The sequence below is a fragment of the Strongylocentrotus purpuratus genome, unplaced genomic scaffold (genome assembly GCF_000002235.5).
Source record: "Strongylocentrotus purpuratus isolate Spur 01 unplaced genomic scaffold, Spur_5.0 spur5_scaffold_2, whole genome shotgun sequence".
In the NCBI taxonomy this organism is placed as follows: domain Eukaryota; kingdom Metazoa; phylum Echinodermata; class Echinoidea; order Camarodonta; family Strongylocentrotidae; genus Strongylocentrotus; species Strongylocentrotus purpuratus.
The window spans coordinates 633,958-647,514 of record NW_022145605.1 but is presented as its reverse complement, the minus strand read 5'-3'; the positions used below and the strand labels follow the sequence as shown (position 1 = coordinate 647,514).

General features: G+C 36.6%; 1 protein-coding gene across 2 annotated transcripts in view; it reads right to left on the bottom strand.

The window, feature by feature from the left end:
* Nucleotides 1-972: 972 nt before the first annotated feature.
* The window catches only part of LOC588932 (synergin gamma), a 30,030-nt gene continuing 17,445 nt past the window's right edge, over nucleotides 973-13,557 (bottom strand). For both annotated transcript variants that reach the window (XM_003730801.3, XM_788591.5), the window contains 6 exons: nucleotides 8,531-10,111; nucleotides 8,121-8,230; nucleotides 7,693-7,843; nucleotides 7,072-7,128; nucleotides 4,095-4,186; nucleotides 973-3,738 (listed from right to left, as the gene is read on the bottom strand). In XM_003730801.3, coding sequence (XP_003730849.1) covers nucleotides 3,499-3,738; nucleotides 4,095-4,186; nucleotides 7,072-7,128; nucleotides 7,693-7,843; nucleotides 8,121-8,230; nucleotides 8,531-10,111 — 2,231 coding nt within the window. In that variant the 3' untranslated portion in view covers nucleotides 973-3,498. The remainder of the gene's footprint in view (nucleotides 3,739-4,094; nucleotides 4,187-7,071; nucleotides 7,129-7,692; nucleotides 7,844-8,120; nucleotides 8,231-8,530; nucleotides 10,112-13,557) is intronic.

The window sequence follows — 13,557 nt, the reverse complement described above, 5'->3', positions numbered from 1 at the left end:
TGGAGGATGGGTTCACTAGCAAGTTTCTTTTTCAAGGTAGTGAAAGCTGCCTCTTCCGCATCTCCCCATTTCACTAGAAGTGGCTCTCCTTTCTTTGTTCGGTCAGTCAGTGGTACTGCTAATGCTGCGAAGTTGGGAACAAACCGTCTGTAATAACCCACAAGACCTAGAAAGGATCGAAGTTGCTTTTTGGTCTTAGGTCTCGCAGCTCCTTGAACTGCATCGACTTTGTCTTGCACTGCTCGAAGCTCTCCTTGACCTATTCGATGACCAAGAAATTCGATACTTACACATCCTACTGTGCACTTGGTAGGCCTCGCTGTCAAGTTTGCTCTCCTCAGTCTCTCGAACACCTCACGGAGGGTATCTAACCCTAACCCTAACCCGAACCCTAACCCCCCTAACCCTAACCCTAACCCTAACCCTAACCCACTGTAGATACCCAGACGGCAATTGTATATTTTTAGAAGCCATGTATTTTCTCGGGCGCCAAGAGGTAGTACAAAAATAACCCTAACCCTAACCCTAACCCCAACCCCAACCCCAACCCTGCCCAAAACCCCAATCCTAACTCTAAACCATACCTTCACCACCCTTTTCAATGTTTAACCTTCCCATTTGGCTCTCGTTTTCCATAACCAACTTCTCCATTTGTCTATGTCCTCTCTCATTCTTTCTCATCCACACCTCTCCCTTCTCCTGTTCCCTCTAATTTTTTTTCATTGCTCTCTCATAAAGCTCCCCCTTCATGCATAGGGAGATGTGATTCGGTCTAGTGGCATGTTCACTTGGTCAGCTCTCTGTCTTCGCCTACTAACTGGCTCAGGCGGCCCTGGTACGAAATTGAGTCGCGTCTTTCAGATGGCGACGTTAAAGGTTGGTCCCCGGACGTAAATATTGATTGATACACGTCTGTGAAAAAACCCAATTACGCACACATTATGCATGTAAATGCAATCATACTCGAGAAAATAAGGTAGTTCTATGTTTGCTCTTTAATCACATGTGCTTTCATAAACAATACAAAACTGTAACACATTTCCACAAAATTGACCAGGTATTGCACACAATATTTCATTTAGTTTTTAACTAGTATTCATACAATCTAAAGCAATAATTCCATTAAAAGCCAAAGTGGATATTCAACCTAGTTGTGACTTCTCTACCAATTAATCTCTTAACATACAAGACGTTGGTTGTGTGTACCTCCACCACTCACCATACAGGTGGACATACAATCACTAACAGACAGCCTCTCCAACCCCTTACCACTACTACTTAGCAGTTAGCAGGAAAAATGAATTTTGACTTAAATTTGTTCTCTCATCCAAATAATTTTTCACATTATGTAAAAATAACCTACAAGAGTGCCCAATGCTATAGTATTAGAACAGAATTGTTCACACATTCTAAATGATTTATTATAATACACAAGTCTATGGATGTAGATGTCTATGCAGCATATCATTGTTCAATGCTCCCCTGTCCTTCAAAGAAAACAACAAATTAGTTGCTAAGCCTTGTTGGAGAGGCTGTGTGTTTGTGAATCTATTTGGCATAACCGGAAATGTCTAACTATTGCCATAGGGATAGCACTCTGGGGGATACAGCCCCCAAGCTCCCTTGTGGGACATATACCCCATTTGAACAACTTTAGATCTCCCTTTCTTGCAGGTGACTCCTACAAATTTTGGTTAGAATCTAGCCATGAGTTTTCAAGAAGAAGAAAATGTGCAATTACTGCCACTGAGGAACTGAGGGGACACTGCCCTCAGGTTCCGTTTTGAACAATTTTAGAACAATTTTAGATCTCCCTTGCCGAAGGATGATTCCCACTAAGTTTGGTAAAAATCCAGCCATGTCCCTTTGAGAAGAAGTTGAAAATGTAAAAAGTTTATGGACGGACAAAAAGGGATTGCAACAGTTCACCTTAGCCTATGGCTTAGGGGAGCTAAAAATGCATTGATTTTGGAGCTAATCAAAATAACAAAAGAGTACTGGTGCTGGTTTAAAGAGAATTCCACCTATTAACATACAACAAATAATGATCATGTTAAGCTTCATTTCTGCTCAGTCCTCAGTAACATACAGAAAAAATATGTACAGCCCTTTATTATTAATACTACTACATTATTTATATACGATTGCTAAAATGAGCCTAAAAATGGCATACCTTTTCCATTGCCCTATCTGATACTTAATACTTGATTTATTATCAAAATTTGATATTAAAGATAAAGGTGAGTTTGGGTTAAAAAAAGAAAGAAAATGAATTCTCACAGAATCAAACGAAACTTACGCTGAATGTTCAAGATTACAAATAAATGTTATTTGCCAAACAATTTTGGTAGAAAATGTATACTGGCTGAGTAATGAGCATAGAAAGATAAGGAAATCAAGGTAAGAAGCCCCGACACCATTTGTGTTGTCCCATATACATCTTTCTGTCTACAGTGCTTGTTACTTTACCAAGACTCGGTCAAATTTATTATGATTTTGATGACTCCAGAACCTTCACAGTACACACCAATACTTACATGCTACATGATCAACGTTTTCTGATCCATTCCACACCTTTTCTTTCACAATGCAATCGGATAACCAGAACTCACCTTTATCTTTAAGCACAAGTATACACAAATTTAAATGCATCATAGCCACATAATTGGCTCAAGAATTAGCACAATGCACATACATTAATGTATGGAAATGAAGCAAGTCTTTCTTATAAGTAGCATACTATTCATAACAATTGTAATCATTGCCTCATCTGCATATTAAGCCTGCTTTGTCTACATTGTTAATAACATTTAACATTCCACGACACTGCATTAGTTAATTATTTCTTTCTAACTTAAAATTTACATCCATTCCCTACAAAAGTTTGCAAATCAAATAATGAATTCGGTGATGGAAGTTCCTGAAGTCAAGCACCTTAAGAGAAGATATCAATGCAAGAATTAGTTGCTGATCCCAGAATGCAATGGTTACCTGTAAAATAGGGTTCTCAGTAACATAAAAGTAATTACATAAAGGGGTCCTTGTTGTGGGTGCACAACTACTTTATTTCATCTCCTCTAGATGTTCCTGTCCTTCAACATGAACACTGAGAAGTAGACACAGTCACATGAGAACCCTCTATATTGCAATAAAGAATATTAACATAAACTAGAGGGTCCAAACATTTGTATTTGATGCATTCCTTCGATTGACTAAATGCATAACAGATTCATAGGAATAAGGTAATGTTTAGATTTACCTAATGTCATTGTATCCGAACCATGTTTAAACAAACCCTTATTCATCACTAACTAGCAACAAACCTGTAACTAATGGTGGAATCCATATATACCAAGTAGAATGTTCGGTGTTGTCATAAACGATGATGTGAGTTGAGTGGTATATCTCTTTCCTCTCCTAATTCAAAGTAAAGTGTTCAATGGATGTTGTCCTATACGATGATGTGAGTTGAATGGTCTAACTCTTTCCACTCCCCATTCAAAGTAAAGTGTTCAATGGTAGAGCAGGTAAGATCGAATCTACCATATTGACCCAAAGGTTAGCACATGTTGCATGGTACTGTCTTCCTCCATAGCTAAGCTTGTGGCTGTCCTCTGATCTATCAAAAGCTTTACTCCTAGAGTCTACATTCAGAAGGCACACTCCACATGCCTGGGGGGTATTGCTGGGCTCTGGTCTTAACATTGCTGTCTTGAACACAAAGGAACCCTCAGTGGGCTGTGTGAATACAAACAAAGTCCATTAAGTCTTCTAACACCAATGAATATTTTAGATGGTTTATTGACATTACTGGTGGGACAAGATGTACATACATGTCCTGGTTAAAAGAAAATGTTTTCATCAATGTATACATAAATGAAATTCTATGAATCATAAAACTCATCTATGGAATCATCCATATTACATATATTTTCTTACATAGAAATCCTGAAGAAGATTTATGAATATAGGAGATGTAATATTAATTAAATTATGCTCTAGAAATCTTAATCTGCATATTTCTATATTATTTGTAACTAAAGTTCTTCTCAAACAACATTTCTCAGTCATTATAACAAACCATGTTCACTTACCTTTAATGAACTAAGTTGCAGAAACGCAGTAAGATTATGCCAGATCTTGTTAATGTCCTTCTCCAATGTACCCAACACATCGTTGTCAATGCCTAAGACAGGGGCAGATAAAGGACATGCATCATCATTTATCTTCTTGTTTCTACAGCTCACTAAACATTTATTGACCCAGCGGTCTAGAAGCAATGGTCAATAATCATTAATTGACTCAGGGGTCTAGGAGCAAATGAGCAATGGTCAATAATCATTGATTTATTCAGCGGTCATAATCATTCATTGACTCAGCGGTCTAGGAGCAATGGTCAATAATCATTAATTAATCAGCGGTCTAGGAGCAATGGTCGATAATCATTAATTGACTCAGCAGTCTAGGAGCAATGGTCAATAATCATTAATTGACTCAGGGGTCTAGGAGCAAATGAGCAATGGTCAATAATCATTGATTTATTCAGCGGTCAAGGAGAGTAATGGTCAATAATCATTAATTGACTCAGCGGTCCAGGAGCAATGGTCGATAATCATTAATTAATCAGCGGTCTAGGAGCAATGGTCGATTATCATTAATTGACTCAGCAGTCTAGGAGCAATGGTCAATAATCATTAATTGACTCAGCTGACTAGAAGCAATGGTCAATAATCATTAATTGACTCAGCAGTCTAGGAGAGCAATGGTCAATAATCATTAATTGACTCAGCGGTCTAGGAGAGCAATGGTCAATAATCATTAATTGACTCAGGGGTCTAGGAGCAATGGTCAATAATCATTAATTGACTCAGGGGTCTAGGAGCAATGGTCAATAATCATTAATTGACTCAGCGGTCTAGGAAAGCAATGGTCAATAATCATTAATTGACTCAGGGGTCTAGGAGCAATGGTCAATAATCATTAATTGACTCAGGGGTCTAGGAGCAATGGTCAATAAATATTTATTGACCTAGCGGATTTTTTGTCGGTCGTAAAAATAAACGTGTTTAAAAACACAAACATGAAACGCTGAAAAAGATGCGTTTTGTATCATGATTCTGCAGAATCACGGTCGCTAAAATTTGATTGAACGAACGTAGTCTCAATCATGATTCTATCGTGGCCTGTTCCGGTTTGGGCAAAAACCGCGCGCCTGCTTTTCATGCAATTTACGTTCACTATACCATGCTCTTCATCGTGGCCTGTTCCGTTATGTTATTCCTTGTTTTCCTTCCATCATTTTCTCTTTCTGTCTTTCCTTATGTTATTCTTTGTTTCTTCCTTCTATTTGCTTATGTTTTTCTTTGTTTTTTCCTTCTATCACCTTTTCTTATGTAATTCTTTGTTTTAAGCATTTTATCACTTTCTCTTATGTTATTCTTTGTTTCTTCCTTCTATTCTTATGTTATTCTTTGTTTTTTCCTTCTATCACCTTTTCTTATGTAATTCTTTATCTTAAGCATTCTATCGACTTTCTCTTACTGTCTTTCCTAATGTTATTCTTTGTTTCTTCCTTCTATTCTTTGTTTTTTTCCTTCTATCACCTTTTCTTATGTAATTCTTTTTTTAATCAATCTATCACTTTCTCTTATGTTATTCTTTGTTTCTTCCTTCTATTCTTTGTTTTTTTCCTTCTATCACCTTTTCTTATGTAATTCTTTGTTTTAATCATTCTATCACTTACTCCTATGTTATTCTTTGTTTTAATAATTCTATCGACTTTCTCTTTCTGTCTTTCCTTATGTTATTCTTTGTTTCTTCCTACTATTCTAATGTTATTCTTTGTTTTTTCCTTCTATCACCTTTTCTTATGTAATTCTTTGTTTTAATCATTCTATCACTTTCTCTTTCTGTCTTTCCTTATGTTATTCTTTGTTTCTTCCTTCTATCACTTTCTCTTCATTCTTTGTTTTAATCATTCTATCACTTTCTCTTATGTTATTCTTTGTTTTAATCATTCTATCACTTTCTCTTTCTGTCTTTCCTTATGTTATTCTTTGTTTCTTCCTTCTATCACTTTCTCTTCATTCTTTGTTTTAATCATTCTATCACTTTCTCTTATGTTATTCTTTGTTTTAATCATTCTATCACTTTCTCTTTCTGTCTTTCCTTATGTTATTCTTGTTTCTTCCTTCTTTCACCTTCTCTTATGTTTTTCTTGGTTTTAATCATTCTATCACTTCTCTTATGTTATTCTTTGTTTTAATCATTATATCACTTGCTCTTTCTTTCTTTCCTGATGTTATTCTTTGTTTCTACCTTCTATCACCTTCTCGTTCTTTGTTTTATTATTGCGATCTATGCTCAAAACAGCAGTCGACAGTCGGCCGTAAACAATTCCAGAAAGCGCGCCAAGGTTGACTTATACTTCCTGGGTCAACTGCTCAGTGTGATGCGCAGTGGCTGGGCTCGAAATGAGCTAGAATCAGCGTTGATGAAAAATTGCTTGAACGCAAACCGCAGTGACCTTGTTTTTTGTAACGGTGTTTTGATGTGTGATTCATGTTTGTGATTCTAGCTTCGAAAATCGATTGAACGCACCCTAGGAGCAATGGTCGATAATCATTAATTGACTCAGCTGTCTAGGAGCAATGGTCGATAATCATTAATTGACTCAGCGGTCTAGGAGCAATGGTCAATAATCATTAATTGACTCAGGGGTCTAGAAGCAATGGTCGATAATCATTAATTGACTCAGCAGTCTAGGAGCAATGGTCTAGGAGCAATGGTCAATAATCAGAGTTAATGACATCCAATAATTTTGCTTACTTACAAGCATACACATGCTTTCTTAGCAGTCAGGCAAAACAAAACTATCAGAATCATTAATGTGCATGATTTTATTATTCATTTAAGAATACAATGAAAAAAGTAGATATAAAACAACCCTAAGATATAAAATGGACTAAAACCTGTACATACAAAAAGTTATCATAGATATATAGCTACACGAGATAAGACACGTAGATTCTAATTTCTGTACCTGGAAAAGCCTTTACTTCAGACACTTACCCAAGCCTTGGATGGATGTTATTATTCTACAAGCAACTCTGTACACCTCTATGACACCTGTATGGAGACAAAACCAATTATGGATAATCTTATTTGATGCTTATTTCCAACAAAATCTTCTTTTTCTAAATACATTGTAAATTTGCTCTTTCTCTTCTTACATGCATAAATTTGGGTATGTAGTGAAATATAGCACAAAATGCTGCAATCTGAGTAGCATCACCTCTATCACTTTTAAATCAATGATTTTCCAAAGACAATGCTTTACTTAACAGGAAGCACTAGATAACTTTGAATGAAGCTGATACAACTTCAAAGGGTAAAATGCAGAATAGAATAAAAATTGACACATGCAATGAAGTTGAATGAAATAGGATAAGCCACATAGAAAAGGCATATGGAAATGGTACACTAATACAATGCATTTAACATTATTCAAAATGCTTGGCTCCTGCTGTTAAACAACGATTCTTGGAAAAGGTCAAAGGTCAGCTTAATCGCTATGAAAAAGGCTGACAAGAGTCCTTGAACCTTAGATAGATAACGAATATGGTGGGTAGGTCCATCTTTGACATGTTGTAACTTAAATGAATACAAGAGATACACATAGGGTAGTCTAACCTGTCAAATAATCTACACCTGCAGAGGATCCAATAACCTCATTGCAAACTGAAGAGCTACTGATGTTGTTGAAGACAGAGTTTGCTTTGCTCATCACCTCATGACACTTGGTAAGACACTTCTCCCATTCAGATGCATGTCGGCCTTCATCCTGCAGAAAAAAGGTAAGCAAGTAAAGTATACACAAACATGATCTATAGAAAGAAAGCAGTAGAGTATACACAAACATGATCCATAGAAAGAAAACATGATTTGGCATGAAAAAGCACCTTGTGAAAATGAAAGCTTTGACAGTACCATATTATACCTCTCTGTACTATTTCCAATGACAATTCATTGAGTTTGTAGGTAAACTACGTTATGAAAATTTGACACTTCGTAAGAACAATTTTGTAGTAATAATAATTAGTTTGATGCATTGTACTTACAGAAGAGTCCCCTGCTACTTGTGAGTATCTATCCCCAAAGAAGGATGTTTCACTCTGGACTGGAGCAGGGGGAGGGTACCCACTTGCTGGAACTAAACGTGTAGAATCATCTGGAGAGAAAGGACAATACAAACGGAAATATGCAGTTTTTATCATGAACTTATAGAGCCTTTATAAATGAAAGCTCTACAGGTTCATCCACAAATCTGAGTCATTCATGCAGTAGCAAAAGATTTTGAGTAGGAGCTGCCCCCCCCCTACCTACATACATCCAATGAGAAGATTCAACACCAATTAATGTCCATCAAATGATAATCTAGACAGAGAAACCTTCAATTGACAACCAATATGTATTTATAGAAACATTTCACATAAGTTCTTAAGTACATAAACTGAAACTAATAATTTACCTTTTGCAGAAGGAGTATGTTCAGAACTGCTGGCTGAAGTGAAATCCCCAAATGAGTTGACCCTCTCTCTGATGTCATCATTACTTCCTTTAGAGGTTGTATTGGAATCCACTGTCAGGTTCAGGTCATAGTTCTTCAAATCTAGCTCATTGATTGACCCGATCGGAAATGTCTTACTCGTGGTTGTGCTTGGGGTGTCCAGAGTCAGTTCCAATTTATGGGGGCTAGTCCGGGAAAGGTCACCACTGTTCAAATCATCCAAATGTAATCCTGCTTTAGGTGATACTTTCAGTGGCACTACTGTATTAAACTGTGTATCATAGTAGTCTGCTCCTGTGCCATCCATTCCTGGAGTGGTGCCCACATCATCAAAGGGATCCACAGCTGAAAGGTCTCTAAGCACACTGAAGCGATCATCATCTGGAGCATCTTCACTAGTGGGTGGGGATGATGTCATAGGAGGAGGGGTGAGGCGAAACAAAGTTATTCCAGAGGTTGGTTGGACCACAGAGATCTTACTGGGTGGGACCACAGAGATCTTGCTGGATGATCCGGAAGCAGAAGCAGAAGAGCTTGATGTCTGAGGCTTTGAAATTGCCTGAAAATCTCCAAAGAAAGAGTCTTTAAGTTCATCATCTTTATCTGTAACAAAGGAGTGAAGTCCTGCCAAGGAGCTATACTGATCATCGGAATCATTCACGGCTACATCAGCATGCTTTTTGACATCTTTATTGGACTCACTGGTTCTTGAACTGAAAAAGCCTTCAAATTCCTCCTCATGAGGACTTGATGCTTTAACATCTTTGACTTGCTTTTCTGTCTGTGCCCAGTCAGATCCTTCCTTGGGAGGAGAAAAAGCAGCAAAGCCAAGACTAGGCTGATGGGGTTGATCAGTGATTGGTACAGAATCAAACAATCTCCCTTGATTTCCTGGAATATTAATGCCTGTAGTGCCTCCTACAAGAGAAGATGATACAGGAAGGGCTCCTGCTTGCTGGAAATCTGCAAACTCGTCATCCTCAGTCCCAGCCGGACCCATGGCCGGACCCATGGCAGGCTGGTTTACAGTCAAGGGTTCTGAATCAAAGAGCGAACCTCCCATATCTCGCAGAGCCGCATAGCGATCATCCATTTCTTGAAGGTTTGATTCCGATGCAGAGTGTTTAAACTGTTGTCCAGCAAATGATCCCCAATCATCTTTTCTTTTCTGACCGAGTGCAGAGTTTAATAGCTCGCCAGCTGCCTTGAAATCTCCAAATTCTCCAAAGTCATCAGTGCTTGTCCTGAGTTGCTCCTCTGATCCAAAGGGTCTCACAGCACTACTTCCAGGTCTTGTTCCATGCGGCGGGGGAGGAATCGCAGCAAAGGTTTCAGTAGACATTCCTTTGGGTGGAACTAATACTGGTACATGACTAGCTCCTGCAGAAGGTTTTACCTGACTTGTAAGACCAGCTGATAGACCTGGACCAGGCAGGGCTGGTATTGGGGATGGATCAAGCTCTGACTCAGCTGGTCCACTGTCAGGAGGAGACTTGAAATCATCAAAGGACTCATCATCATCACCTTCAGTAGGTGTGTGATCTGCAAGGAAAACGAGATACAAGAATATAAACTTTACTTATCAGTCTTCACTAGACTATATTTGATTTTTTTTTAATATTGTACAAGAACAAATATTAATTATTAAACAACTCAATGATATTACAAAATACCTTTTGAATATTTATCATTGGAAATCGATGTATAATATCTTTAATTAAACTTGACTAAATAACTTTTATGATAACTTACAAAAAATCTCTATCCTAGGCTTAAACATATTTAGGGTAGGACAAACAAAAATCATGTATGAAAAACAATATAAAGTTTCATAGTTTTCATAGTTTTCTTTCATATTTACTGTTATCGTGACTATCTCCATGATGGAATCTGTGTAATACGATGTAATCAGATTTATAACAAATGCTGTAATACAATTTAGGTGAATACGTAGTGTTGAATACAATCGTTTTGCTCACTGGAGCTCTTCTTTCATTGAGAGATTTCAACAGGAACATTATTTATTTTATTTTGTTATTCATACATGTATATTTATACATGTACACAGGATCAGAAATAAATCTGTTTTACATCTTGGACCTTGGACCTTTCAGCAAATGTATAGTTTCTGCCTTGCCAGTTTTAGAAGTGTTAGAAAAATGGAGCTATATAAGATTCAGAAGTTTTACCAATTGAATATTATCAATGGCAATCAGTATGGCTTCAAAGCAAGTCATTCAACAAAGTGTGCATGCCAACACTTTGTTAATTAACAAGATAGTAAAATGAAGGTTAGTTTATTATCTATTGATCCGTTATTCAATGAATCACAGGCAATATTGATAATGAAAAGTCAGCATATCAGAATATAGGATGTGTGAAGTGAACAGATTGGATCTGATCCTCGGACCTTTTAATCATCGTGAATGAAATGAGATTTTGAATTTTTCTGAATTATTAAAAATGTACATTATTTGCTAATGATACAAGAATATAATTTAGGTCTTACAGAAGTGTTTAAACTCTCAAAATAATATCAAAAGAGCAAAAAAAGAAAAAGAAAAGTTAGTTTCTAAGTGATTAAATTCCTACACGCTTACAACTAATATTAAAAAGACTTATCAAATTGTCAAAATCTCCCTTTTTTCAAAAAAAAAGTTCATTAACAATTCTATTAAGCAAGTTTCACACCTCCAAAATTTATGCCAAAATGTACGCCATTTAATTTGTACAGTCAGCTTTGCCAAAGGATTTCAATTTTTTTCTTTTTTTCCGGCCTGCTAGACTACTCATACAATAATATTTATTGTTATTTCTTTGTATTTGTTGAAGTAAACTGTCGTTATTGTTGTGGCAGATGTTGCTGTTGCTGTTCTGGTCTTTTTCTTGCCAAGTTGATTAAACCGCTTAAACATGTAAAATGTTGATACATTGCATGCTTAAATTACTAAAGCTCAAATTAGATCTTCCTCACTTAAAACCTCCTGATTTTGCTAGGCATGCAAACATCTACTAGAAATTTCACTGAAAAAAGTGTTTTGTTATATTTAAATATCAATAACATTATTTTGAAATGGATCTTTAAATATTGGAATATGAATTAAAAACACTGATAATTCTTTTTTTCCGCAATAAAATTTGCCATTTGTCATCAAAGGGGAAAAGGAGCAAACTATAGTAAATGTTATATTGCCATTCACAAGAGACAAAAGCAACTGGCAGTAATGACATCAGAAACTTGTTACTGCTAATATTCAATACAAAGTGATTTTCATTAGCATCAACAATCAATAAATCACAAATATCTGAATAAAAGTATATTCCATATTCATAAATGTATTTTGTTCTTTCGTTTCCCATGTACTTATCAAATGAACTACCAGAACATTCATGCATCTTAAGAACACAAAGAGCTAGGAGATCACAAACAATAACATAACTGTCCATGTATAGAGGGAAAAAAGAGATAGATAATAATTCAATGTGCCATACTGTGTGTTGTTGTTTTTTGCATGCACTATCTGATGACAGGTTCTATTAAGGATGAGAACTAAAACAAAATGATAACATCAAGGAATACAAAATATTCAACCTAACATGCATTATGATGGAAAGAAACATAATATCATCACCAATTTGAAGAAAATAAAATTACAAAAAGTTTGGAATACACAGAAAATTAGATATGGCTCAGATCATGTTGAAGTGAAGCACACTGTACCACAAGTTGAAACTACATACTTTTAGGATTTTAATAGCAACAAAATATTTCAATTTGTTAAGAACAAGTTTTTTTAAACCAAACATACACTTGCATGTACAAAAAATAGCAGCTTTATACTAGTAGGCAGGCACTCTCAACATAACAAACACAGACGAAAGGTCTCATTTGAACAAGGTCATTCTCTCTCTCTCTCTCTCTATTTCTTTTTCTTTCTTTTTTTTTTAATTTCAAAACTATGGTGAAGCCACTACCAAAAACCTGGCTGTATAAAAATGTCATTTACAACAAGACAAAAGAAAAATATCACAAAAATGTCCATTTGAATTAGATACACCAAAACACCAAGTCTATATTTTCATGAAGAAACCAAGATGGTTTTCGAAGAATCAATAATCTAATATTCCTCACAATGGGGAAAGGTCATATGTACTCACAGCATTTTGACCTCATAATATTCCTCACACTGGGGAAAGGTCATATGTACTCACAGCACGTTGACCTCTAATATTCCTCACAATGGGGAAAGGTCATATGTACTCACAGCATTTTGACCTCTTAATATTCCTCACACTGGGAAAGGTCATATGTACTCACAGCACGTTGACCTCTAATATTCCTCACACTGGCAAAAGGTTATATGTACTCACAGCACGTTGACCTCTAATATTCATCACACTGGGGAAAGGTCATATGTACTCACAGCACGTTGACCTCTAATATTCCTCACACTGGGGAAAGGTCATATGTACTCACAGCACGTTGACCTCTAATATTCCTCACACCAGGGAAAGGTCATATGTACTCACAGCACGTTGACCTCTAATATTCCTCACACTGGGGAAAGGTCATATGTACTCACAGCACGTTGACCTCTAATATTCCTCACATTGGGGAAAGGTCATATGTACTCACAGCACATTGACTTCTAATATTCCTCACACCGGAGAAAGGTCATATGTACTCACAGCACGTTGACTTCTAATATTCCTTACACCGGGGAAAGGTCATATGTACTCACAGCACGTTGACCTCTAATATTCCTCACATTGGGGAAAGGTCATATGTACTCACAGCATTTTGACCTCTAATATTCCTCACACTGGGGAAAGGTCATATGTACTCACAGCACGTTGACCTCTAATATTCCTCACATTGAGGAAAGGTCATATGTACTCACAGCACGTTGACATCTAATATTCCTCACACTGGGGAAAGGTCATATGTACTCACAGCACGTTGACGTCTAATATTCCTCACACTGGGG